This window comes from Cydia strobilella, chromosome 1 (genome assembly GCF_947568885.1).
Source record: "Cydia strobilella chromosome 1, ilCydStro3.1, whole genome shotgun sequence".
Lineage (NCBI taxonomy): Eukaryota > Metazoa > Arthropoda > Insecta > Lepidoptera > Tortricidae > Cydia > Cydia strobilella.
This window is the reverse complement of record NC_086041.1, coordinates 8,826,672-8,853,162: the sequence shown is the minus strand read 5'-3', so window position 1 is coordinate 8,853,162 and position 26,491 is coordinate 8,826,672. Positions and strand designations below refer to the sequence as shown.

General features: G+C 36.8%; 3 protein-coding genes across 5 annotated transcripts in view; 1 reads left to right on the top strand and 2 right to left on the bottom strand.

Moving 5' to 3' along the window:
- The window catches only part of LOC134740724 (microtubule-associated protein Jupiter), a 167,755-nt gene extending 163,221 nt beyond the window's left edge, over positions 1 to 4,534 (bottom strand). Inside the window, exon 1 of the mRNA XM_063673320.1 lies at positions 4,376 to 4,534. Within this exon, the coding sequence (XP_063529390.1) occupies positions 4,376 to 4,434 (59 nt within the window). The 5' untranslated portion in view covers positions 4,435 to 4,534. The remainder of the gene's footprint in view (positions 1 to 4,375) is intronic.
- A 2,080-nt stretch (positions 4,535 to 6,614) lies between these two features.
- LOC134740711 (inhibitor of growth protein 1) lies at positions 6,615 to 11,137 on the top strand. Its single transcript, XM_063673286.1, has 5 exons — positions 6,615 to 6,871; positions 8,782 to 8,988; positions 9,156 to 9,326; positions 9,761 to 9,883; positions 10,427 to 11,137. The coding sequence occupies exons 1-5, from the start codon at positions 6,736 to 6,738 to the stop codon at positions 10,747 to 10,749; spliced, it is 960 nt and encodes a 319-aa protein (XP_063529356.1). The 5' UTR covers positions 6,615 to 6,735; the 3' UTR covers positions 10,750 to 11,137.
- Positions 11,138 to 15,447: 4,310 nt separating this feature from the next.
- Positions 15,448 to 25,255, bottom strand: LOC134740653 (ras association domain-containing protein 8). Of its 3 annotated transcripts, none has more exons than XM_063673201.1 (10): positions 24,979 to 25,245; positions 24,767 to 24,877; positions 24,470 to 24,591; positions 22,330 to 22,518; positions 21,037 to 21,259; positions 19,791 to 19,907; positions 17,968 to 18,185; positions 17,476 to 17,590; positions 17,274 to 17,400; positions 15,448 to 16,765 (listed from the first exon to the last, which is right to left on the bottom strand). In XM_063673201.1, exons 1-10 carry the CDS (start codon positions 25,093 to 25,095, stop codon positions 16,665 to 16,667), a joined length of 1,440 nt encoding a protein of 479 aa, XP_063529271.1. In that variant the 5' UTR covers positions 25,096 to 25,245; the 3' UTR covers positions 15,448 to 16,664. The 3 variants fall into 3 exon arrangements, with proteins under 3 accessions (XP_063529271.1, XP_063529279.1, XP_063529286.1); XM_063673209.1 differs by having other exon boundaries at positions 17,968 to 18,170; positions 24,979 to 25,244; XM_063673216.1 differs by lacking the exon at positions 22,330 to 22,518 and having other exon boundaries at positions 24,979 to 25,255.
- Positions 25,256 to 26,491: the final 1,236 nt, after the last annotated feature.

The following is a 26,491-nucleotide window of genomic DNA, read 5'->3' as shown; positions in this document are numbered from 1 at the left end:
AGGGGCGTACGCAAAGAGTGAAAATAGGAGACTACATAAGTAACGAAACTGATATAACTTATGGTGTCCCCCAGGGAAGCGTTCTGGGGCCCACGTTATTTCTTATATATATCAATGACTTGACGAATCTGTATCAACGTGAGCACATCGGCTCTTATGCTGATGACACAGCTATAGTGTTCGATGGAGAATCCTGGGAGTCAGTGTTCAGAAGTGCAGAATCTGGCCTCCGCAGAGTGGCTGTATGGCTTAGAAATAACCTCCTTACATTAAATGCCAGCAAAACTAATTATATTTGTTTTAGTAAATATGACTGTTCGCAACCTAATGTTAACTTAAAACTAAAGATACACATGTGTACCCAGGATGATCCTTGCCCCTGTGAATGCATCGAACTGGAAAAAGTAAAATTTACTAAATATCTAGGTGTACTACTTGACCAACGCCTCTCATGGCACATGCAACTGGAAAATGTAAACAATAGAATAAGAAAACTTAACTGGATTTTCAAGATGTTTAGATATATTACTACTAAGGAACTACTGAATCAACTTTATATTACATTGGCACAACCTGTCATGAGTTACTGTATTACTGTCTGGGGTGGCGCTGCCAAAACAAAATTTTTAGAGGTGGAGAGAGGGCAACGTTGCCTGCTCAAGGTGATGTACTCAAAACCATACTGGTTTCGTACAAAAAAACTATATGAAATTAGTGACCAATTAACAATCAGGAAGCTGTATGTTTTGAGTGCAACACTCAGGCTACACAAAACCCTAGATTTTTACCCTACAATTGAAACCCGTCGACGTAAAAACAATGTTACCCCCCTATCATGCTATAAATCTATGTTTGCCAAAAGGCAATATAAAGCACAATCGGCATACATGTACAACAATATAAATAAGTTAATCAATATCTATCCATTACTGTTGTATAAGTGTAAGATAGAACTCACTAAATGGCTGAAACAACTAAGTTATGATGATACAGAGTCATTATTGTACCGCATAAATTATTAACTATACATAAATATATTGGCTGAACACATACGGAAATCCACACACGCGTGCACTCGCACACACACACACACACACTTTTATTAGGCTTTAATTAATACCATAAATACCTAAACTATAAGTTAAAATTATAAGTAGTTTATAAATAACATCATCATCATGTATACCAACAATATTTCCTAAATAAAAAAGACTGTTATATTTATAGAAGAGCGGGGCATCCTGATACAGGTACATTCACCTAAAAGGAAGTCCCAACCACTGATGGCAATTTGTAGACTAAGCTTACAAGGAAATAAAACAATTTTCATTTCATTTTTCATTTTCATTTTCAAAGTGGTCCCCATGTTTAAATTTTATTTGTTTACGTTACATGTCCATCTTTGGGTCGCAAACTTACATATGTATACCAAATTTCAACTTAATTGGTCCAGTAGTTTCGGAGAAAATAGGCTGTGACAGACGGACAGACAGACAGACGCACGAGTGATCCTATAAGGGTTCTCTTTTTTCCTTTTGAGGTACGGAACCCTAAAAAACCTTACCTACATCAAAATCCAAACATGAATTTACATAGTAGTTTAATTAGTAGTACGGTAGTACAAAATGTTCAAGCCATAATACAATTTTATATTATCCCCTTAAGAAGACTTGATTACTGAGTTCTCAGATTTCAAACAAAACAGTGCAATCTCGTATCCTTAAGTGCGCCTCGCCAAAACCTTCGAGTTATTACTATCCTAACTATTACACAAGTGCTCCTAATTTGAACAAATAAACCATTAAAACACAAACAAGCTCGCCGTTTACCTTACTTGGTAGTCGCAAGGCGAAGCCCGCCTACGGCCGCCTGGCCTAAATGAATATCAACCTGCCTACTCCTTCAATTAGCCCGAGCTGAGAGTTGTAACACTGCATAACAAATCCTGGCGCCAGGAAACATCTTTAGCGACGCGTTCATCATGCTTAATTTGTTGAACTAGGTAGGTTATTAGGTACCATTATCGCAAGATTTAGGTACCGACCAGTAAACAATGGGGCGCGCTCCCTATAGACTATACGATTCTACCGTCCCCTGCCTGCTATACGGCCACATCTCAAAATTTATAATTATTGAAAACTTAACTTTATTATTTTTAAGTAAGATTGAATCTCCAATGATCATACATTTTGAGATGTGGCCGTAGATATAGCAGGCAGGGGACGCCGTGGGGGACGCTATGATCTGAGCGTACGATCAACAAGGACACTGCCAAGCAGTGTTGACCGAAACGTTAATGCAATTAACCATTAACCAGTACAAATTGAACCGTAAACTGTAACCGTCCGTTACGGCTTACGGTTCAATTTGTACTGGTTAATGGTTAATTGCAATTACGTTCGGCCAACACTGCTGCCAAGGTTGGGCAGTAAGTATTTCAATTATGTAGGTACATGTCGTATTTGAAATACAAATAGGTACGTATTTTGTATCTGTATTTCAAATACTACTTGGAAATGTATTTTGTAATTGGTATTTCAAATACTGCACTCACATGTATTTTGTACTTTGTATTTCAAATACTTTAAGCTTCAAAATACATTTCCACAAAATACATTTTATTAAATTCTGTGATCCTATAATGGAACGTTTAATTTAAATGTAATGGACGAGGGCATATATTATACAAGGCGATGGCTACCAGAATCCTGCTACATTGGGGACTGGAAAACGTTACTATAGTAGCTTATAAATTACCCGACGGTTACAACGTTAGAGTAGAATTTATAACATAAAAGATGACAATGTATCGTCTCTTGATTCTAAGTATTCTAACATAATGACAACATCTATGGTGGAATTAGAATTTCAGTTTTTTAAGAGCCCATCAACGTGCTCACTAGTGCGACTGATAAATAATTGTGATTATTTAAAATTAACGATAGATATTCAACAAAGGTGGCCGCTACGTATATACTGTATTATTTAGGTACCTTTTGAATACAATAGGTATAATAGTTTTTACGTTGCTGGATTCGTCAATCTTATATGCGTCCAAAGTTAAAACGGCCGTTTTTGTTTTGAGTTCATAGAACGACGAGTGCGTGCCGCGAAAGAATCTATAATGTTTATTTATATATTTAAATTTAAAATCTTAAGCATGGATAATATTACATTGATACTAAACAAAGCATGAGTTTCAAATAACTTTAGACTCGTGTTTAGCACGGCAAAAACCTACCTACAACTTTTCACTTCAGCAAGCACGTAGAGTAAAAAAATGTACTCGAAAGAAATTAAATCACCTGCATTTATTCATAAGGAAGCATGAGAAAAGGTAACTTTTCCGTACCGCGCACAGTGAGATAAATGCAATATTTCTCACTATTTTCTTGGTGCAAAGTCTATGCTTATTTAAGCTGAACAGATTAAGAATATTTTTGTCACTACGACACACTCGACACAAAAAAGGTGTGAACCCTCGCATTAGTCAATTCCAACTCTTACTGTCTGTTAGGAGTGTTAGGCCATAATAGGGCCGGGGTTTAAATAATATCAGCTTTGGCTTCAGTTTGCTCTGAATGTTCATAAGCGGTAGCAATTAAACGCCTTACCTTTGTCTTTTAATAGCTTACAATGTCTGAAAGGCACATTATCCTATTAACATTTTCAAAGGCGCAATTAGCAAATATGTTTATTTATAGCTTTATTTCTAAAGCTTTCTAACTAAGCAAACAAAGTGGAGTAACCAATACTGTTAGGCTAATTTAAGCAAGTTTATTTCACTACAAAACTAAAACGGCAACAAAGGCTTAATATGAAGCAGGTTTAATCCAATTACGATGGTACTTCCTACGCTTTAACGATGACAGAAGAATGGAATATGTAGCTAATAAATGAAGTCTTGATTGTTTCAATTGCTTAGTGCTTACACTATTGCACTAGTGTAATTAAATAACATTTCTCGTAAATTGTATTTATTCGTTCTTAAATACTGGAATTATATAAGACACAGAATAAGACTTATTAAGACCTCAGTGTGTATTCAGTCTTATTCGTACTGCATATGCAAGAGCGATAGAGGCAAATAACGTTTTTTTTTTTCGATTTTCCGATGTTGGCGATCGGCAGTAGGCCCTCTGTAGTTACTTGTAGGTATATTATACCTTTACAGACTGTTTAAAATGTCTGGACAGTGTTGTTTGTTCACTTAGTCAGCCTAGAGATCTCTAACTTTGTTATTTTATTGCTGTAAAGAGTAAAACACGACATGTTGATTATGTGACACTGAACACTGGCCCTTTATCAGATCATCACACTAGTTTATCATCAATCATCATGATCTTGTAGGTTACGGTAATAACAAATGACTTACTTTGTAATCAAACTTTTCGCATCCTCCGGGTATCCCACGAAGATAAGAGTAGAAGACATGACACTGAAAATTTTAACACGAAACTACACAACACAAGAAAAAATAACACGAAATTTAGTTTTGCAAGGTCAAACGACCATATCGGATGTTAACTGCCAAAAATGTTATTTTAATACTACGTTAAGTTGACACTATGACAATCTAATGTTTTATAAAACGTGCCAGTACGAACGACTCAATATGTCAGACTGCGAGATCATTTTATGACGAAGAAAACGTGGGTGCAAAATAAGTAGGTGGTGTCGGTTGCTTTGCATAATGTAATATCATAATGTGTATTTGTATTACTTATTTCCCCTCCATCAAGCCCCAAAATTGCTTGGTTATATGAATTAATTCATTAATAATGTGTCCACGCCAAGTCCATGCAATTTTGCAGGTCGCTGTACATAGTCAGGTTCTATGACACGTATGATGAAACAAGTCGGAAGGACCAGATTATGGGTCTTTATTGTTTCCCATATAGTTTTGTCATAATGTATTGTTTGTCCACATTTTCGTTAGTCATAATTTGGTTTTTCTCAGGAACGCGTAACTTTTCTTTTCAGGATTGCCATAAAACAAACCTAACCTAACCTATTATCTATAGGATAACCTGAGGAAAATCCTGAAAAGTTAACGGTTTCAGAATTATGACTAATGATAATATGACAATCATTACATTATGACTTTCAATAATTATGACAAACAAAGGGACCCCCAGATTAACTCTAAAGTTATGGTTATATTCAGTACCGTCTTTACCATAAGGGCACACGGGGCCCGTGCCCAGGGCCCCCTTCCTCAGGGGGCCCGGATGGACAGACAGTAACAGTGAGCAACCGAGTCTGGTTGAATCGGGTTTTAGTTTAATTCGCTTTCTTTACTTTCCAAAAGGGCCCCAAATTCTTGAGTACCCAAGGGCTCCAGCATAGTTTAAGACGGCTCTCGTTTTGATCGAGAGACGAGCCACGAGCCCACCGATTACACTCGCGTCTCGTGGCTCGACTCGCAGCTCGGCTCGTGGCTCGCAAGCGAATGTAAATCGGACTTAAACAGCAAGCGCGCGTCCCGCGCTAGCCCGTCACGAGCCCCTTTGACTCGCGAGCCGCAGCCGCGCCACGAGACGCGATTGTAAACGGTGGGCTCGTGGCTCGACGGCTCGAGGCAGGGAGGCAGGGAGACGACACACGGTGCGCCGAACCTTAAGTGAGAGCGAGAAAGAGATAGGGTAGAACGGGGACAATTGAAACACGTTATGATTGAAACAAGCCAAATTCCTTGAAAACTACAACACCTATACATGTGACGCAGTACTCAGTCTATGCCTCAGTGTATGTAGGTCGGTCATACTTAAGTCCTTGACCAATAGCGCTCGAGCGAGCGACGCAATAGTGTTGAGGAGCCTAACTGCCATTAAACAGCGATGGAGTGTTGTTTGTGAATAATATTTGACCTTGAAGTAAAACTTGCGATGTGGGGACGGTAGAAACAACGCACTTGGGGACGATTAAAACGCTCCCCGCGTTTCAATCGTCCCCACACATAACCGACTGAAAGTATGGTAGTATTAATGATTGAAACATTGTTATAATTGAAACAAGCTTTAGTATGAAACACAAGTATGCATTTCTGTTAAAATTATTCGTTTTTGTATAGGTTTCGTAAATATATAGTTTGTCAAATGTCTGTCTCATTTCAAACATAGACAGAGAGAATCATACTATCTTTGTCTTACACTAGTACTAGCACCCAAAAGAAAGGGATAAGTATAATTTTCCTGGTTGTTACTGACTGACAAATTGGTTTGACCAACTATAAATAGTGGTCAGATCAATCACAAAACCACTGAGTTTTTAATTTTTTTTTTATTCCGGACGAATACTCCTGATGGCGCGTTTCTAGTAAAGGCTGAAACAGTTTTCTCTTGCTTGACAGTCACTACATTGACAGTTTAAGCGTTTTGTTTTTAGAAAAATAAACAAACTTTTTTACTGAAATATTTTTTTTAAATTATTTATTCGTAAGATTTTGTGAATTTCAAAAGTTTGTATAACATAATTAGTATTCTATCATGAAATTTGTAACTACATCTCCAATTTTAAATGAAAAACTGAAATGTTTATATTTATATCTATGGTTAGTCAAATGTCAAACATATGAAACGAAACGTATTGAATCAAGCGTAGAAGTCGCTTCTTGCTTGCGGTTGGTTCGTTGGTTGTTGAGTGCAACGAGCAAACTTGTTATTTGCTTGGAAAGTGAAAAAAAATAGTCCATTTATACTTTTTGATTATGAAAATTGTGTTGAATCAGTAATCATGTTAGGCCAGGCTTCTACTGAAGCGTTGCTCTCAGCAACCTATGTAGAAAACTACTTAGATTGTGTGGAAAATCTGCCGAATGATCTACAACGACATTTATCGCGTATGCGAGAGCTGGACGTAACTTACAGAGGTATTTTTTTGTTTTTCTAAGCTTCCTTACAGTCACCTTTTCTATTGGAAACACTATATTTCGAGAATTCTTTGATGTATGATGTAAAATCGTAAGATGTGTTGACGTTAGCATCAGCCTCATTTTGTATACGTACAACTTGCTTTTTATAGTAACGCTAGCTTCAATTTTTTAGTGACCAAAATAAACACTTCTAGCGTTATTTTAGTTCATTTCCCACAATACTAAACATCCAAACTGGAATAGTGGTGGCACATTTACAATTTGTGCTTGATTTTATTTTATACACTTGAAGTTTCTATATTAACGTCAATCTGTATGGACATGCAAAATAAATGTCTTTGTACATGATTATAGCTTTCCCATTGTACAATGTACGGCATTGCTTACTACTTTTTCTTTATTTTCATTGTTTTGTTCAATGCTTGATTATATGACTAGCTAGCTGTTAAACTGTGGATAGTATGGGGTGAAATGCTTTTTTTTTCATGTTCTTTAAAATTTAGGATAGAATGGAATAAAAATTTTAAATTTAGGATGGAACAGTTTCACCTTTTCCAGCTGTATGCCACATGCATGCAATACATTTTGGAGTTTACATTAGATAAACATATTTTTAAAGATACAAACAAACAACAGTGGACAATTTGACAACTAGAGAATTTATTTTCATATTTATACACAAAATTAAAGTAATAATAATTTAAAAATGAACATGAATCCTAAAAATAAACATACCATCAACCATGCTCTATATCATTATTATACATTACTATGATTCATATAATCACTAACGCTGTAGAAGCAGTGATTAAGAAGCCAAGTTCTTAAGGTGTGTCTAAATTTTGAGACCCTCGAGAGAGTTTTGGGACCCTCGAGTGTATTTATTTGGTCCGGTAACTTGTTGTAGATTACTATACTCATATTGTAGGCGTTCTTTTTTTAAATGTTAGCCCTACAGCGAGGTTGGTTTAGGAGGTTTATATATACACACTTCAGAGCATTTAATAAAGTATTTTGGGTGACTTGACGAAACTACAAATTTAATTACACATTAAGTGTAAGATGTTCAGCTGTTTAAATATTGGTTTACAACTACTACTTATCCGAGTATTTGTTATTGCCCGAACACACCTCTTTTGGAGTTTAAATGCCCTTTCAACATCCACAGAGTTAGCCCGTAAGATGAGTCCGTAGCTAAGGATGGATGGATATTTACCAGTATGTATAAGAAAAATTGTAGATTTTATGTATTTAATTATATAGCATCCATATTGGGTTGATTCTGGTAAAATTTACTTTCTCATTGATTCTACAATCAAATGTATATAGAATACAATACATGTAAATGTTTAGCTAAAGGTTATCAAAAACTATATATGTACACCCAAAACAAAGATAACTTTGGTAAAGCAAATGAATACTTGCAAGCTATGTCCTTAACTATTATGATATTTATGATTTATTAAGGGCCAATTGCACCAACCACAATTGACAGACTGATCAACACCACTCAGCAATGAAGAAAACATAAGCTTTAAATTACCTCCAACTCCGTTTTTCTCCAGGACTACAAGCTTAATTAAATGCAATTGAGTCCTGTTTAAGTAAATAAAAATAATAATCTGTCAGAATTAGTTGTGCCATTCCCGGGAATTCCCGGGACAGTTCCCCATACAAAATGGGGAATGTGCCCAACTCTAGACTCAGAATCTTGAAAGCTTACATCAGTATTAGAAAGAACGTCTTTGTAAAAATACAAAATTGTCAATATTAACTACAAATATTATTTAGTAGGATAAAACAGATTTTTTTGTTTTACAAGTGTAATAAATGTAATTAATATTACATACAATTTAAATGTGTAGCGCAGCATTACTTCAAAGTGATTATTACCATTATTTTCTCAGAATGCCTTCGTGATGCTGAAACTCATTTAGCAGTATGCATCGGTGCAAACACAGAAGAGCGTCGCCGCGGGCGCGCCGCCATGCGCTTACAGAGTGCTCTCGTTGCGGCACAAGAGATCGGAGATGAGAAACTACAGGTCGTACAGCTGTTGCAGGACCTCATTGACAACAAACAGAGGTCGCTCGAAGCTGACCATAAGAAGCTGAGTAAGTATAGAAATACCCACTCAAAAAATGTATGCAGTTACTGCACAGTTATTTCAAAGAATAGGGACAAAACAATAACAATAGAGTCAAGGATGAAGTTTATGAATAAAAATCAAGTTTTTGACACCTTAAACTAGCAAAGGTAAAAAATGATATTCTCTCATTAGTTTCCTGTCTGGAAGTGAACACCAACGGCACGACCAAGGAGGAGCCCGCCCCAGCCCCCGAGCCGGCGCGCAACGAGAAGGAGCCCAGCGCGCCACCCGCGCCCCCCGTGCACGCGCCGCCGCCCGAGCGCGCCCCCGACAAGAAGGAGGACAAGGAGAGGGACAAGACTGGTGAGGATTACTGCATACAACTGCATCATAGACATAGTATATACAAGTAGTTATAGACGCGCCACCGAGCGACCGGAGGTAAGAGAAAGAATATTCATGTAAAATTTGGGCAGCATAGGATGTTTCTGTTTCACTCTTATAAATTTCGGTATTTCACCTTCGCGCTCCTACCTATGATGCCACCCGGTCGGTGATAAGGGCAAAGCATGGCACTATTTTCTCTTTCCTCTAATAGGAATCGCAATAAGATTATCTTTTTCTATTAAAGAGTGAGCCCTTGAACTGCATAGATATCAAAATACTAGAAATAAATATTGGCCTTTATTTCGATAAAAAAACATGAGTTAAATTAACTTAAAGTAAATGTGTTAGTGTAAGTGAAGTGCCTTTAATCGGCAAGGTTTAATGTTTTTCCTAATACTTGTGTTTGACAGGAGAGAGATGGTCAAAGCGGGCTCGGCGTTCGCGAACGGCAACCGCTGGCGCCGCTACAGACGGCGCAGATTCTAGCGAGCGGGACGAACAGCGCCATACCCACAACACAACACATAAGAAAAGTAAGATGCCACAACCTAATGTTTATATTAGCCCCATAGATATTGTCATACTTTAACACAGTGGCGGACTGGCGGTAGCAGCAGCTGATGCGCATGTTCGATAAAGGGCCATATGTAATGAAAAACGTTTATGCGTGCGAATAGGTAAGTCGCAACTCGTGTCGATTTAAAATACTCCCTGCGGTCGTGTTTTAATTTATCGCCACTCGTTTCGAATTTCCTCTTTTCCGCAATTTGTATCGAAAATAACTATTTTACCCCCTTAAATAATTTTAAATTGTTATAAAATGCAGAAAAATTAGTCCTCCGAATCTGATAGCAGTCATAGCATTAGCTCTACATTATGCTGTAACTGTGTTTGCCAAAAGTGGACGTTCCACTTACTACAAAACGAATGGCGCCCCAGACAGCACCCTCTACTATCTTCCCCAAGCAATCCTGCCCCCGCATAATTTATTTTAAACTGCCACTTTTTACAGTAAATAACTCTTTTGAGTTGTACCAGCTTTAAAATGATACTGATCTTGAACATTTATATTATAGCTATAGGCAAAAAGAAGAAGCGCAAGGCACGTCAAACGGCCCAGCGGTCAGAGACGCCCCCGGAAGAGACGGACGCCATCGACCCCGACGAGCCGCGATACTGCCTATGCGACCAGATATCCTTCGGCGAGATGATCCTTTGTGACAACGACCTCTGTCCGATAGAGTGGTTCCACTTCTCTTGCGTCTCCCTCATCACAAAACCCAAGGGAAAGTGGTTCTGCCCCAAGTGCCGAGGTGACCGACCTAACGTAATGAAGAACAAAGGACAGTTCCTTAAGGAGCTAGAACGGTATAACAGGGAGAAGGAAGAAAAAGCATAGTGTTTACTCAACATGAAGCGGCGTACGAGGTCCGCTATGAACTCTTGAAGTCTAGTGTTTCAAATGTGATTTCAGTTGTATGAAAATATTGAGTTTAGATTCTTTACAATATGCCTGTTATACATAAGTACCTACTTTTCTATGAATAAGAGTGAGAATATGTAAATGGTTGTCGCTGAGAATCTGTATTATTAAGTAGGTATGTTGCTTTAGATTTAAATGTTCTTTATTACTTTAGTTCAATGAAGTACATGTAAATAGAATTTATGTTTGTCTCGTACAGAAGAAAAACTGCGTGAAAGTCGCATTTATTTCAGCTATTTGTAATATATGGACAAGATTTGACGTTTTTCGAATAGATATAAATTGAATATAAGATTAATTTAAATGTTGTTTTTATTTTTATCGAATCACATATCGGTGTTTTATTAATTTTATTAGCCAAATACGGCGCAGTCAACACGAGCAACGTAAAATTCTGAATAAGATAAAAATATGATTTCAATATCAACGCGTTGTGCTCACACAACACACTTACTACATTTCGATATACTGCTTGGCAAAACGTTACAACAATCGATCAATCAAATAAAATTCGCTTTTGAAACTCAGATATTTAATTGTTATTAACCGACTTCAAGATTTCAAAAGGATGAGGTTATCAATTCGGTTGTATGTTTTTTTTTAATATTTGTTACTCCATAACTCCGTCATTTCTGGACCGATTTTGAAAATTCTTTTTACAATGCATGTGCTCGAAAAGTGCGTTTCCTACGGATCCATATCATGCGGAAAGTACTGCTTTTCCGGACTAGTGCTTTTTGTTTTCAATTTTTTTTTACAGTACATATGGTGCTACTTTCTCGCACTAGTGCGGAAAAGAGCACTTTTCCGCACTAGTGCTTTTTGTTTTCAATTTTTTAATAATTAAACTTATTTGCTATGATGTTTTTTATTTACTCGCACAATGCATAGTAAAACATTGTATGAAACACGTGCGTAAAAATGATTCCGTGGGTCCATAAGGAAGATAACAAATTGCCAAACGTGAACTATGTGTCATTGAAGAGTTCCATTCTGATCATCATCAGCAGTTCCACTTCATCAAATGTCACTTTTTTAAATGTAAATGCTGGATTTGTTGATGGAAATACAAAAATCACAATATGTATGCCTTTCACATTTGAGGAGTTCCCTCGGTTCCTCATGGGTCTCATCATCAGAACTCGAGCTTGACAAAAATATGTCTTAAAAACTTAAGTTGCTTAACAAACATAAAGAGGACAAACTATGCGTCATTAAAGAGTTCCATTCTGATCATCATCAGCAGTTACACTACATCAAATGTCACTTTTTAAAATGGAAATGCTAGATTTGTTGATAAAAATCACTGCCTTTCACATTTGAGGAGTTCCCTCGATTCCTCATGGATCCCATCATCAGAACTCGAGCTTGACAAAAATGTTTCTTGAAAACCTAACTTACTTAACAAACATAACGAAGTGGACAAATCGCCAAACGTGAACTATGCGTCATTAAAGAGTTCCGTTCTGATCATCATCAGCAGTTCCACTTCATCAAATGTCACTTTTTAAAATGGAAATGCTGGATTTGTTGATAAAAATACAAAAATCACTATATGTTTGCCTTTCACATCTGAGGAGTTCCCTCGATTCCTCATGGATCCCATCATCAGAACTCGAGCTTGACAAAAATGTTTCTTGAAAACCTAACTTGCTTAACAAACATAACGAAGAGGACAAATCGCCAAACGTGAACTATGCGTCTTTAAAGAGTTCCGTTCTGATTATCATCAGCAGTTCCACTTCATCAAATGTCACTTTTTAAAATGTAAGTGCTTGATTTGTTGATGAAAATACTAAAATCACTATATGTTAGCCTTTAACATTCGAGGAGTTCCCTCGATTCCTCATGGATCCTATCATCAGAACTGCGTTTTGACAAAAACGGGACCAATCTGTATGTATATCAAAATCGGTCCAGAAATGACGGAGTTATGGAGTAACAAACATTAATAAAAAAAAACAACCGAATTGATAACCTCCTCCTTTTGAAATCTTGAAGTCGGTTAAAAAATTCGTTGTTAACCAACATTTATTTAGAAATCTTCAAACTGTGATATCTCTTGACCCCCCAGGTCGATTTTGATCTACTTAGTAGCATTCTGCTCAGTTTATTAAGCACAAAAAAGTTTACAAATAAAATAAATACATACGACAGGATTTTTTTTAATTATCTTGAAAAATAAAAATAAAAATTCAAATCGTCAGAATAAGGATACTGCTCCACATTATCGTCAGATTAAGGTTTTACATAACTGGGACATCAATCTGAACCTGTCTGTATCTGTATAATAATCTGGCCCGCTCGAGTATTTCAAGATGGCTGGTTTTTTTTGCAACTTTGTGACTGCCACTTGCTTACGGATCGCTGAAATAGACACTTTTGTAGGGTCCATTTAAAACAACCCCTTTGAATATCTGACGCGCTCGAGTAAATTATTTTTTTCCAAATTTTCTACCCTTCCGTATAACAACGTAAACCGGCATATTAACATACCCTTGTTATCAGAGACATGTTGCGCGACTGACACTACCAATATCTGACGCGCTCGAGTAACTCACATGGTGGTTTTTTTTTACATTTAAAAAATCTGTAGACGCTTTCCTGCTTGCTAAAAAAGAAAATATGATATATATGTTTTTTCCTATCATCTAATCTTTCGATTCCAATAGGTCTTTATGACGCTCTACTCGCTCGAGTGACTACACATTTAGCAACGTTGCCTCCCCTGCTATTAAGCGCCAGTAGGGTCTAAGGCACTTAAGACCTTTGTGAGTTCGCTGTGATAATGATATTAATGACTAAATGAAAACGAATTAAGCACTTTTAATTTTTAAATTTTTTAAGCTTTACGCGGCGTCTACAGCTCACAGCTAGGGCCACTAGTTATTTTTCTTAAATTTTATGACAATTGCTGTAGTACACAATACAAAAATCAACTTTATTAAATAGGAAAAAGGTCGATATCTTTCTAACATCAAACTATCATGTTGTGATACATTATCGATTAAGAACATCTGTAATTTTACCAATGTGAAAGCAATAAATATATTATTATTATTATGTGTATCTCCGTTTTAAAACTCTCGGGTCTTTCGAGCCCGGTCATTTATAAGGCGTGCGTGGGGATATAAATCCAACACGTAGAGGCCGTTTGGAGAGATTTGATGTCATGTAGAACGCCTGGTGGAACCCATTCACGGGTACATCAATAGATATCCGTGAACCGGTTTCAGCAGGCATTGGAAACTATTGTAGAGAGTATGGACAGAGTACTGATCTATGGTTTAAGTTTGGGTGGTTAAAAGACTGGGCTATTACAAAGAAGTCCGGACACCTGCCATAACATTGCTTGCACAAGTTATCGAGGCAGGCGGTGACTCGCCACTCGTTAGATGGGCACCTGATGCGCCATCGTAAAGATGGCCAGACGCAACACCGGAGTGAGCGGCTCAGGGGTGTCGAGAGGTGTGCTGCGCTTTCTCCGAAGTTACTCGCGGCGTTATGCCCTTTAACACTTCCACCCCTGGAGTATATAACTCTTACGACTCCCCTCTGGACGGCCAATGAAGGCAAGCCAGAGCTGAGAGTCCTGCGGGTCCCCTTGGGGTCCACTCCGACCGACGAAGACACGCCGGAGACGGAGACCCTGACCGACTCTCTGGAGCACTCGGGTCCGTGGGGTCGTCACTCCCAACAGCTCGCCACAAGCTATATTATTATAAATATATCGCGCCTAGATCGCTCACCTAGGACACTTCCATACGTATCGACGGTTTGTTTGTTCCTCGCCGCTTCGCTTCGCGTTTTGCGATCGCTCACCTATGACGCTTCCATACGTATCAACGGTTTATTTCATTCCTCGCCGAGATACACTTGTAAGTTTTACTTACGTAAGTAGAGACAAAGCTATTTGTTAGAATGAGATACAGATAAAAGTAAGGGCAAATCGCCTAGCGTGGCACGGGCATGTGATGCGGAGGGATGAAAGTCATGTGACGAGAAAGGTATTAAGAAATAATGTGGAGGGAGGTACGAGGAGAGGAAAAGGCGGATGAACTGTGAGAGATGATATGAAACGAACGCAAGTGAATGATGAGATGACAGGTGACAGAGGTATGGAAGAAAAAGACATGCTGCGCCGACCCCAAGTGAATGGGACAAGGGCAAGCGAATGATGATGAGAATAAGATAGAGATATTCATCTCTCATTCTGTAGTATAGCTGTGTCCCTCCCTACACGTAAAACTTACAAGTGGCCTTAGGATCTATAATTGGATTTATTATCATTTCATGGATTGCAGTAAATAAATGAAATGAAATAATTTCGTTCTCGTTTTGTGACAGACAGAGAACTACGGAACCCTAGGTAGGCTGAGCATGGGTCGACATGCTCTTGACCTGTTTTTTATTGTCTCTATTGCGGTTAAACATATATAAACCTTAAACTTCAGTGTGATAATAAACCGGTCAACCGTGAGCAGGTCTTAAGGAAATATTTAAAACATTGTAAACAATTGTGTGAACGTCAGAACTAAATATGGTCAGAACACTGGGCGCAAGTCATATTTACTCGAACTTAGTTGGTTTGTATAAATTATACTCTTATAAGTTCTTTAAATCACTTTACTAGATATATGAATTATAGACAAACATTCTAACTACTATTACAGAAACCAAGCACAATAATAATACAGATTACAATTAAGTAACATACAGGTTCGTATTACATAGTATATTAGGCCTAATTAAATACTTTTGAAATACTCAGTTTCCCATAAATGCTGACATAATTTAAGTTTCAATTTCACTATAACACGAGATAATTCTATTGGTTCACACATAAGTATTGCAATGGCTTATATTTTCGACTAGATTATTATCATTAAACATATCTGTATTGCAAATTATTCATTAACTACTCAAAATACCTAGGATATATAAGAAAATATAACTAGGAGTTGTTTCAAGTAATAGTACCATTTGTATTATTTTTATAATATAATTATTAATAAGTATTATATTATATAATACTTATTCTGATGAGTCATGAGTCATAAAATTGGTAAAATAAGTGACCATAATTATCATCTTTCTAAGTGTTCCGCATACACCTATAACTAATAATGTAAATATGTAGGTATATCTAACACTTATACATATGAGACATTTGAGTAGGTATGTTTGTTCCCTCCGAAGAATATCTATGAAGTAACATTTTCAAGGTACAATTATGAGGCTGACATGTTCACCTAGTGTCCAAAGCCTCCATAAAAACCAGAAAAAAAAAGGTACAAATACTTTATGAGGATGGCAAGACATGATAATACTTTTATTACATAGAATATAGAAAATTCCAATGTAAGTTTTCTATAAGTATTTAGTTAATAAAATTCGTCTAATAATCTTAAATTAAAATATGATATGATAAGACACAATTTGTGACCCTAAGTATAATTTATATGACACTAGTTTGAACACAAATACCACTAATTAACTCCTAAGAAACATTTGAAGAAAATGCACGTTTATTTTCTACCCAATCATATGTGTTTCATGCGAGCTTTTATTATAATGATCCTTTTTTAATTGTGGGAAAAGTATTGATAATTTAACTAAATGTTTAGTACAAATACATTACCACTCTTTATGACAATGTTAATCATAAACGTATCTGCTGATCAAACTTTATATCACCGCTTATATACCGCTATGGCAACCATAAGTGATTAACATAGGAACTTAGGTATCATAATACTCTGCCAAACTTAAAAGATCTTCTGGTAAAAAAGGGGTCATCTTGATTGAATTAACTCAATATGGTTGACATGCTAAACCCATACACCATGCGGATTCTTATTGGTGGGAGCAGCATTTTCCAGTTGCCGAGGTGATCCTATGATTCTCCGTGCACTGCCAGCTTTGCATAATCCTGACGAATAGATATGATTATTGATTAGACACTAACTTTTTAGAAACATTTATTTAACTCGCAATGTTCGTATGTTTGTACAGTCGGCAATACTATTAGCTTAGCACCTTTGTATACAAATATCTATGCATGGGGGGTACCTTTTCTTCGCAGGTGACTGTACGTGTACAGTCGCCATCAGACATATAGGAGCGGCCGAGGTGCTCACAAATATCCGAACACGCCTCTATTGTCAAGGCGTTAGAGTGCGTGTTCAGATATTTTTGAGCACCTCGGCCGCTCCGATATATCTGATGGTGACTGTACGTAAGTTAACTTCAAAATTTGCAAATCATTATTTTTCTACCACTTGTTGGTCTATACTGCCCAAGAATTAAGAGAAAACACGCTTGCAAAGATAACGCTAGCTAATCGTCGGCGGTGACTGTTTATGGCAAGTTGACCCAACATGACAAGAAATTGCGGCGTTTGAATATCTCATGACAAGAATTGTGAACCAGGTTCTTACCATCAAGAGGATGTCTAAGTTCGTCCACGCTGCCAGAGAGACTTTGAAGATTAGCTTCTTTCATTTCTTGTACGAGTCGCTCGACTTGTCTCTTCTTTTCCATTATTGCGTCTTCTAGAACTCCAACCTACAAAAAATATTATTTTTATTGAAGCCTAAATGTTATTATTTTGAACAATCCTAATACATAATATTTACAAACCTCGCGCTTTAAGTTTTCAGCGGTCAAATGGTTTATTTCTGTTGCATGTTTTGCTTGTTGAATTTGAGTTTGCAAATTGTCTACTTCAGCCAACATTGATCTTTCTAAAGCTTGTCTGTAAAAAATATACAAATGTAAAATATCAGGTGATATCCTTTTTACTGTCAAATAATTGTAATGTATTGTTTCGTGAGCGTAGCCTTAATAAATATGCTCGTGAAGCATTATTTCTTATTTAGCTGTGTGATTGAATTTATGTCACCATATTATCATATCACTGATAATGACGTTACATAAATTAAATTATTTATGAATCCAACTTATTATTTTTATGAAATATTTTGATTTGTGGCCGGGTGGTCTAGTGGTTTAGGACGTTAGCCGCGTAGACTGAAGACGAAGGTTCGATTCCCGCCACGGCCATGGGTGGACTTGGTCACTTTTTCTTTAGTGTTTGATATCTATTTCAGTTTATAATTTATGAATGTTTACCTATTCTCCTGCTGTCTACTATTAATAATCCTCTGTTCATTATGTATGTCCTCCATAATCTTCCGTATCTTATTCTTGCACTGCAGCAGCTCAGTCTCGCAGTTGGCCAGCTTTGACCGCACCAGCACTATCTCCGACTTCAAGGTTTTCTCGTTCTGTTTCACAACATCACTCTCTTCTTCTAAGTAGGTTAACGCTTGCACCTGCTCGAAAAGCTTCTGTATTGAGTTCAAATTAAAATGTGAATTTTGATACAGTAACAGAAATTACATATGTACACACAACGGGAACAAATCAAATTATTTAATCTAGTATTTTTGATTTGTGTTCGGAACAGGCCGAGTAAAAATACCTAAACTTGGTAGAACAAAGTCATAAAGTGGAGACTGACTTGCGACAAGATTTTAGAAGAAACGTACTAAGTAACTGATATTGTTATAAATACGGTAAAAAACCATGGTATTCCTCGTTTTTGTCCAATACAAATATATAGTAAAATAAAACAACCAATTTTTTTTAAACTTTCTATACATATTTCTTAAATCGAAATACACATAATCTCGCTACTCAATGTAAATACAAAATTATATATCGTCAATTTCGTCAGAATCAGGATCATATTTACAACTAATAATTTAAATAATTTTGTAATTACATTGAGTAGCGAGATTATGAGTATTTAGATTTAAGAAATATGTATAGAAAGTTAAAAAAAATTGGTTGTTTTATTTTACGCCTAATTAAATAATTAAGTAGCGAGATTATGTGTATTTAGATTTAAGAAATTACATATTTATATATTATAGCTAAAGACGCCGGTTTTGAATCCGGCCTTCACCACTGGAGGGCTTCGTCACTTTTTCTCTAATACATGACATCTATTACAGTTTATAATATATATATAGTAGTGTGACTACTTAAAAAACACAAATGAAAATATTTAATAAAATAATCGAATTTAAACTATCGTGTGACATATTAACTTAACTAACTTAGACCGTTAGTTACTCTTTCGGTTAGTTAAGTTTAATAAAATAATTTGATTTGTTTCCAAACTTGTTTATATATAGAAAGTTACAAAATAAATTGGTTGTTTTATTTTACACCTATTGATTGTATTGGACACAAACGAGGAATGCGTTATTTGCTTAGTACGTTTCCGGAACTTTGGTCCCATACTCTGCCTATTCCGATCACTGGTAGTCACACTACTATATATAAATTATAATCTGAAATTGATGTCATATATTAAAGAAAACGTGACGAAGCCCTGCAGTGGTCAAGGCCGGATCACCAATCAAACACAAACAATGGCAGTACCAGTCTCACTGTTATATCGTAATATCCCGTAAGGAATTCGTATAGGAGGTGCAAGCGCGTACTGCTTGCCCTTAGGGTTGGTCAAAAATACCTGGTCTTAGTAAGATGGGATATATATAGTCGAGAAATTGGGACGGGTTCCGCCGTGGCTGGGTGAGCTAGAGGTTCAAGGCGTTAGCCCGGATTGCTAAAGACGCCGGTTGGTATCCGACCTTCACCACTGGATGGCTGTGTCACTTTTTCTTTAATATATGATGATATTTCAGTTTATAACATATGTACAAGTTTCTAGATCGTTTTCTTCACTTTCAAGCGTATTTTAATGGACCGTGTGCAAATGCACTAACATTACATGCAAGGGATATGATGTGTAATATAAAACAATAGTTAGTTGTAAGAAATAAAATTGCAAAACAAGAAATGCTTTCGAAGGAATCATTTTTTACTAAATAAGAACCAAAATTTGATTTTCTAACGAAACCACATTTCAACAGTGCCTTTACCTGTTCAGTACTTATTCTGAGCTGATTATCCGCAGAGCTGATCTGCTGCTGCAGAAGTTCCACTTGCCGTTCCTGCTCCCTTCCTTTATTCTCCCAAAAACCTATTTCAGCATCATACTGCAAATCACACGCATATATTAATCTTAACAATCAAATAGCTATATTTTGCGCAAATTGGCAAATATTAATTATGAATTATATCATTTATAAAAGTACCAACATAAGCATCGAAAAATTCGAAAATACCTTGTTAAGTTATTTTACAGTACATATGGTGCTACTTTCTCGCACTAGTGCGTAAAGTGCACTTTTTGTGCATATGTCGAAAGTTTAAAGGGCCATATGTACTGTAAAACGATGTTCGATACACGTGCGAATAGGTAATTCGCAACTCGTGTCGATTTAAAACACTCCCTGCGGTCGTGTTTTAATTTATCGCCACTCGTTTCGAATTTCCTCTTTTCCGCACTTGTATCGAAAATAACTATTATTTACTGATGCACCGATTTGGCAAATCGTAAACAAATGAAGAATTGTATGTTTTTTTTTTATTATTATTTTACAGGGCCTTTAAGGAATTGTATGTATTTAAGGAATTGTATGTATAAACCAAACCGACATGGTTGACAATTTAGTTGAGCCAAACCGAATTTAACTGTAATAATACACGATCATCTTTTCTGATTTAACTTATAACAAGAATATGACACTAGAGTTAGACCAAGACAAGTCTGCATTTAACTACATTTATGAGACAAGAGATGATAGTGAATCTGAATCTACGTTTTTGATAAGTACTTACCATAAACAGAACTTTCTCCTGACACGTCCGCTAATTTGACAATCTTGTAAGTGACAACAGTTAGAGTTAGACCAAGAAAAGTCTACAACGATTTTGATAGCACATGCAGTGCAAGTGTTATTTTAAACATCAAACTTCTATGAAATTATGACGTTTAAAATAACACTTGCACTGCGTATGCTATCAAAATCGTTGTAGACTTTTCTTGGTCTAACTCTAACTGTTGTCACTTACAAGATTGTCAAATTAGCGGACGTGTCAGGAGAAAGTTCTGTTTATGGTAAGTACTTATCAAAAACGTAGATTCAGATTCACTATCATCTCTTGTCTCATAAATGTAGTTAAATAAAACTCGACGTGACATGTCGCACGCAAATTTACGATTGTTTAATATCGAGGTTGTCTGCATTAATCTAGTAATTGCTTTATCAAAACTAAATTCACCTTAATGAGATCAGCTTGCTGCGTGGTGAGCTTCTCCCTCTGGTAGTTGACAAGTGAGACGAGCTCCCTGTACTGACTGTTGTAGGTGACGGCTTCAGGGCTCCGGGGCTCCTCTTCAGGCAAGTTCACTGGGGACATGTGCGAGGAGCGCGGCCGCATTCGGGTTGGCGACTTACGAGACTGCGTCGGGGGCGGCGGAGACCGGTAAGGTGGTGGTGGTTCCCTGGTTACATTTGGTGTTTGTTTAATCATGTAAGATTCGTAGAGTAGCCCTAATATCAAACAGACAAATGAATCCTTAAAGCCTTGTATGTTCTATGTATTTTTTCTACTCGTCACTCGTCAACTTTAATGGTTAAATTAAGACTTGGTATACCATATTAGTCACATACTTAACACTATGGGCTCCCGACTCGGCAAGCTTCGTGGCCTAAACACTGTACTCGACTGGGAAGCTCTCTATTAATATCACGACTGTATAAAATACTATAGGAAATCATATGAATTTCTGTCATTCTTTGATAACAGGACCTCCAAACAAATTAATCCATTAATATTAGGGATCCATTTAAGGGCATATTCAGTATCATGTTCTGATTAGGAAAAGGTAGAAGAAATATTTTTTTGACGTGAAATTTTTTTGGCCTTTGTATGGACTATGGAGGATTGGCCGACTTGGACGACCTGCCCTGGCCCCATAGATTTTTTTTTGTGTCCATAAATTTTTTCTTCTAATTTTTCCTAATCGGAAGACGATACCGAATATGCCCTTAATGGATTGCCACTACTTTTGTTACATCCCATATAAATCAAAGAAATTCTGTTAGTTGTATTTTAACCTGTATTTTGTAATATTGTCTTCGGTTACCGCGATAGTTACTCATGAAATAAAACTATGAAAACGGATTATATCGCGTATATTGAATTTATAATACATCCCGACGTTTCGAACTCTTTACAGCGTTTGTGGTCAACGGGTGACTGAGGAAAAACTACAAAGTGCAAAAATACCCACATACTAAAAATAATGAACCATCATAGACTATAAATTTTAAGGCCTTTATTTTGTAATCATAGAAACACACAAACATGCTGATTTCTCTTTATAATTGATGAATCTCTCCTGCACCAACATATGTCTCTGTTTTACTTGCCCCAATGGTTGACTGGTAGAGAATGCCTTTTTGCATTAAGTCCGCCATTTGTACATTTATCTTTGTTTGTGCAATAAAGTTTAAATGAATAAATAAATGCACAATTGTTATATGTATGCTAGGATCGGTAACTTCTTACCTATAAGGTGGAACATGTTTAAGCACAGGACTGTCAGATTCTGGAGTCTTGGATTGCTGCACTCCTTTCACCACACCCACTGGATTTCCCGGAGAGGTGTTGCTTATATTATTGTAAGTGGGTCCCGGGTTTATTCTGTTTGGTGAGTTCTGGCTGTCCAAGATGTTGGAGTTAGAAGTGTTATGGCTCCTAAAATTATTAAAGACATTATTATAAATAAATTGTTTTGTTTCTTTATCTGCATTTATCTTTAGCACCTAAGATAGTTTATTTAAGTTTATTTTTAAGTTAACCATAGTTATAAGTTTTATTTAACAACTAACAAAATATGGACCATGTCTGAAATAAATTAATTTTATTTTTTTATTTATGTACCTGCTCAACCCTCACTGCAATAATAAGTTGGAAGAAAAGTTATTTATTTATTTATTACAATACAATTCTTTATTATGTCTCCCTCCCAACCTAAAAAGTTGGTAGAAGGCCGTTTTTTAGGGTTCCGTACCCAAAGGGTAAAAACGGGATCCTATTACTAAGACTCCACTGTACGTCTGTCTGTCTGTCTGTCCGTCTGTCTGTCTGTCACCAGGCTGTATCTCATGAACCGTGATAGCTAGACAGTTGAAATGTTCACAGATGATGTGAAATGATGATGAGTGTCAGTTGCCACTATAACAACGAATACTAAAAACAGAATAATATAAATATTTAAGTGGGGCTCCCATTATTATTATTATTATTGTTGGGGTGTTGTGGGCCTGTGAGTGTCACGTCGACCAAGCAGTGATCTATTGTGATGGCCCTTTAAAGTTCGTTACTAATGCCCGTTGAGTCCAGAAAATTCCAGATTCTTTGGGCCGTAATGTTCTGTACCTCATAGGGTTGCAGTATGTGCCGCCCTAAGTGCATACTTCTTTTTGACATTAGTGGTCCACAGGAACAGAGAATGTGCATTGCAGTCTCCTCTGATTCCTGGCAGAACCTGCATGTCGCATCCTGCTTCTCCCATACCACAAACGTGATTTTTTGCCGTGTTTTGCGTAATGGTACGGAACCCTTTGTGCGCGAGTCCAACTCGCACTTGGCCGGTTTTTCAAAATACATGAAAATTAGATTCAATGTATTTAGAAAAATTATTCCCTAACTATGATTAAAGAAGGTTAAGTTAAAACTGTAACCTCCCGAAATTATAAATTGGTGAAAGAAAAGTAGACATATGCTTATATGGTTAGGTTCGAAATACAACCCCATGTAGAACAGAAATTATCAGAAAAGTTGGTACCTAAGTGAGGTAGCACAGTGTTGGTCTTGAAGTATGGACATTAGGTATTAAATGATGTGAATTAAAATTAGGTATTAAACTAGGACTTTTACATTTATGCATTCTACTAAGAACCTTAAACTCTGCTGCAGATAATTGTGAGATACTTCCACTTATCCCAGACGCTTTAGTTTTGTTTTTGAATTCGGAATGTTGTCTTATTTAAGAAAAGTTTAAATTAAATCTTAAGAGATATATCTAGTATTAGTAATAATGACAGCAATAATAATAAAAACTTGAAAAGGTGTAAAACCACTTAAATAACATTAACCTTAATTCATTAAAATTTCAAAATTACCTCTATTACATAGTAATCTTGTGAAATGGTGACTCTCACACACACACACACACACACACACACACACACCCCCTCTTCACGCCCACAAATCAAAACTCCCCAAGACAAATGCAATTTTGATTTGCCAAAATAAAGATTCAAAATAGAATGGAAAGGGGGACCTTTTTAAAGGTCTCTGAGTAGCTAGACATTACTGTTTCTAGTTTAAGATATGAGTTAAAAGTAGAATTAGTAAGGGTTTTTGACATTTTAAAGTGCTAGGTAGAACAAGATAAGTCTGCAAAGAATTTGATAGCACACACAGTGCAAGTAATCATTGCAGACTTGTCTTGGTCTAACTAGGAGTTAAGCGGTTAAATGTTGAGAAAAAGTGAAAGTGACTGAGCTAAATTTAGAGATAGGTAGCACAGAAAAACTTTGTCTGAATTGATACTTTATCTTCTTCTTGAACTTGACTACATACTGATAAAATAATTGGATCATGATCAATCAGAGATTGAGAGACATGATCAATCACTCACCCATTTGCAATTGGAGATCTAGAGTTATTTGTTGGTTGTGATAACTTCTGACCACTTCCAGAATCAGATCGCCTCAAAATAAATTGAATATCATTGGAATACTCTCCCCATTTCATGAGTATCTATAAAAAAAGATGTATTATTAAGGTTAGATAGGGTAAGAGAAACACTTGTAGGGAATTCTCATATTGTTCCTTTTACCCAGAGTAAAATAAACAGTTTCTATTACTCAACATGACTACATTCTATGGTTCTATGTGACCCTATAAGATTTTGATCTGGTAGAAAAACACGTACCTTCAAAGGATATTCTTGAGGGGCAAGTAGTCGTTCATTATTCCGCCACCGTTCGATCAGCGTAAATCTGCCTACTTTACCAGTGGCATGGGCTAGAGCAAAAACTACATCCTGTAAAAAACCTTTCATTAGCAACACGAAAGCTAATTGCCCCAAAAACCTACTTAATAATTTCAGCATATTAGTTAATTATAAAAAATACCAAAACTGACCTGACAAGTAGTAGTCTCCGTGACCCCACAAACAATTCTTTGTATTCCCTCGACCCAGACCTTCAGCTCCATTAATTTTTGGAATAGTGACTCACTAGTAACAATAGTTGTGTTCATCTACGACATTATTCCGTGAGTTACACCACCTGTTTTGTAAATTCTTTCTCACGCGAAATGGGTTAAAATACGACACAAACATACCAAAATACACAACACAATACAATTGAAAAAAATAATGGGTTATGAGAAAATTTCGTTCGGAAACTCCAAGGGCTACAATAATGTAGCGTTCATATGCCGTTGAAAGCAAAAGGGCCCTCAACACCAACTCAACACTCTTGCGCGAAGGTCTGGAGCGGGCTAAAGAGAAATCCCACCGCGAAGTCCGCGAACAAGTGGGTATATACGGTATATATATACTGAAAGGCGAACAACGAAAATCGAAATTTTGTTATCTGCCTCTCTATCGCTCTGCGCATTCGAGCGATAGAGGCAGATAACGAAGAGAACGAAATTTCGATTGTATATTCGAGCGATAGAGAGCCGAGAGCCGAGAGCCAAAGCCCCTTCCACACTCGTGCGCGAATCGCGGCGCGAAGCCGCGAACGCGAGTGTGGAGTCTAGGTCGCTAATCAGCGAAATCGACTCCACACTCGCGTTCGCGGCTTCGCGCCGGGTAGTTTGGAGGGCCCTAAAGAATACAATACTCACTAGGGCATATACCGCGTTAATTCGTTGAATTGTAACCCCAGTAAATTCACTGCCATCTGTCGACACACTTTAAAACTAAAAATGAAGATTTATAAAAATACGATAAATTGTATTTAAATATGGATAAATGATTTTTTTTATTTGCATTAATTATTTTTATGATTTTGACTTTCACTGATATGCGTTAAAATTGTTAAATAACAAACGAAACCGTCAACGCCATCTATACGACAGTAGGCCAAAGCTAGTAGCGCCCTCTAAACGAGAATCAAATTTTCTTGATTTTCGAGGCACGTTTTTTCCTTAGACTGTATCCATCTATTACAGAGTTATAATACGTAGTATCTTCTTAGTAGTTTGTGGTTATATCTATCTTTGGTTGAACCTATAGCTCGCTCCAGACTACGCGGTCCGAAGCCGCGAACGCGAGTGTGGAGTCGATTTCGCTGATTAGCGAACTAGACTCCACAATCGCGTTCGCGGCTTCGCGCCGCGATTCGCGCACGAGTGTGGAGGGCCCTAAAAACCGCAATCACAAAGCCGCAATGTACCAAAAATCACATGCGATTTGTTGCAAGGAGAATATAGTTTGTCAAAGGACTGTGTCATTTCAAACATAGACAGAGGGAATCATACTATCTTTGTCTTACACTAGTACTAGCACACAAAAGAAAAGGATATGTATAGTTTTTTTTTTGTTCTTATTTACTGCCAATTTGGTTTGACCAACTATAGAAGCCTTAAAGGGAGAATAATTTTTCCCGCCTTTTTCCTGGCTGCATAGATATTGTTTTTAAAAAAA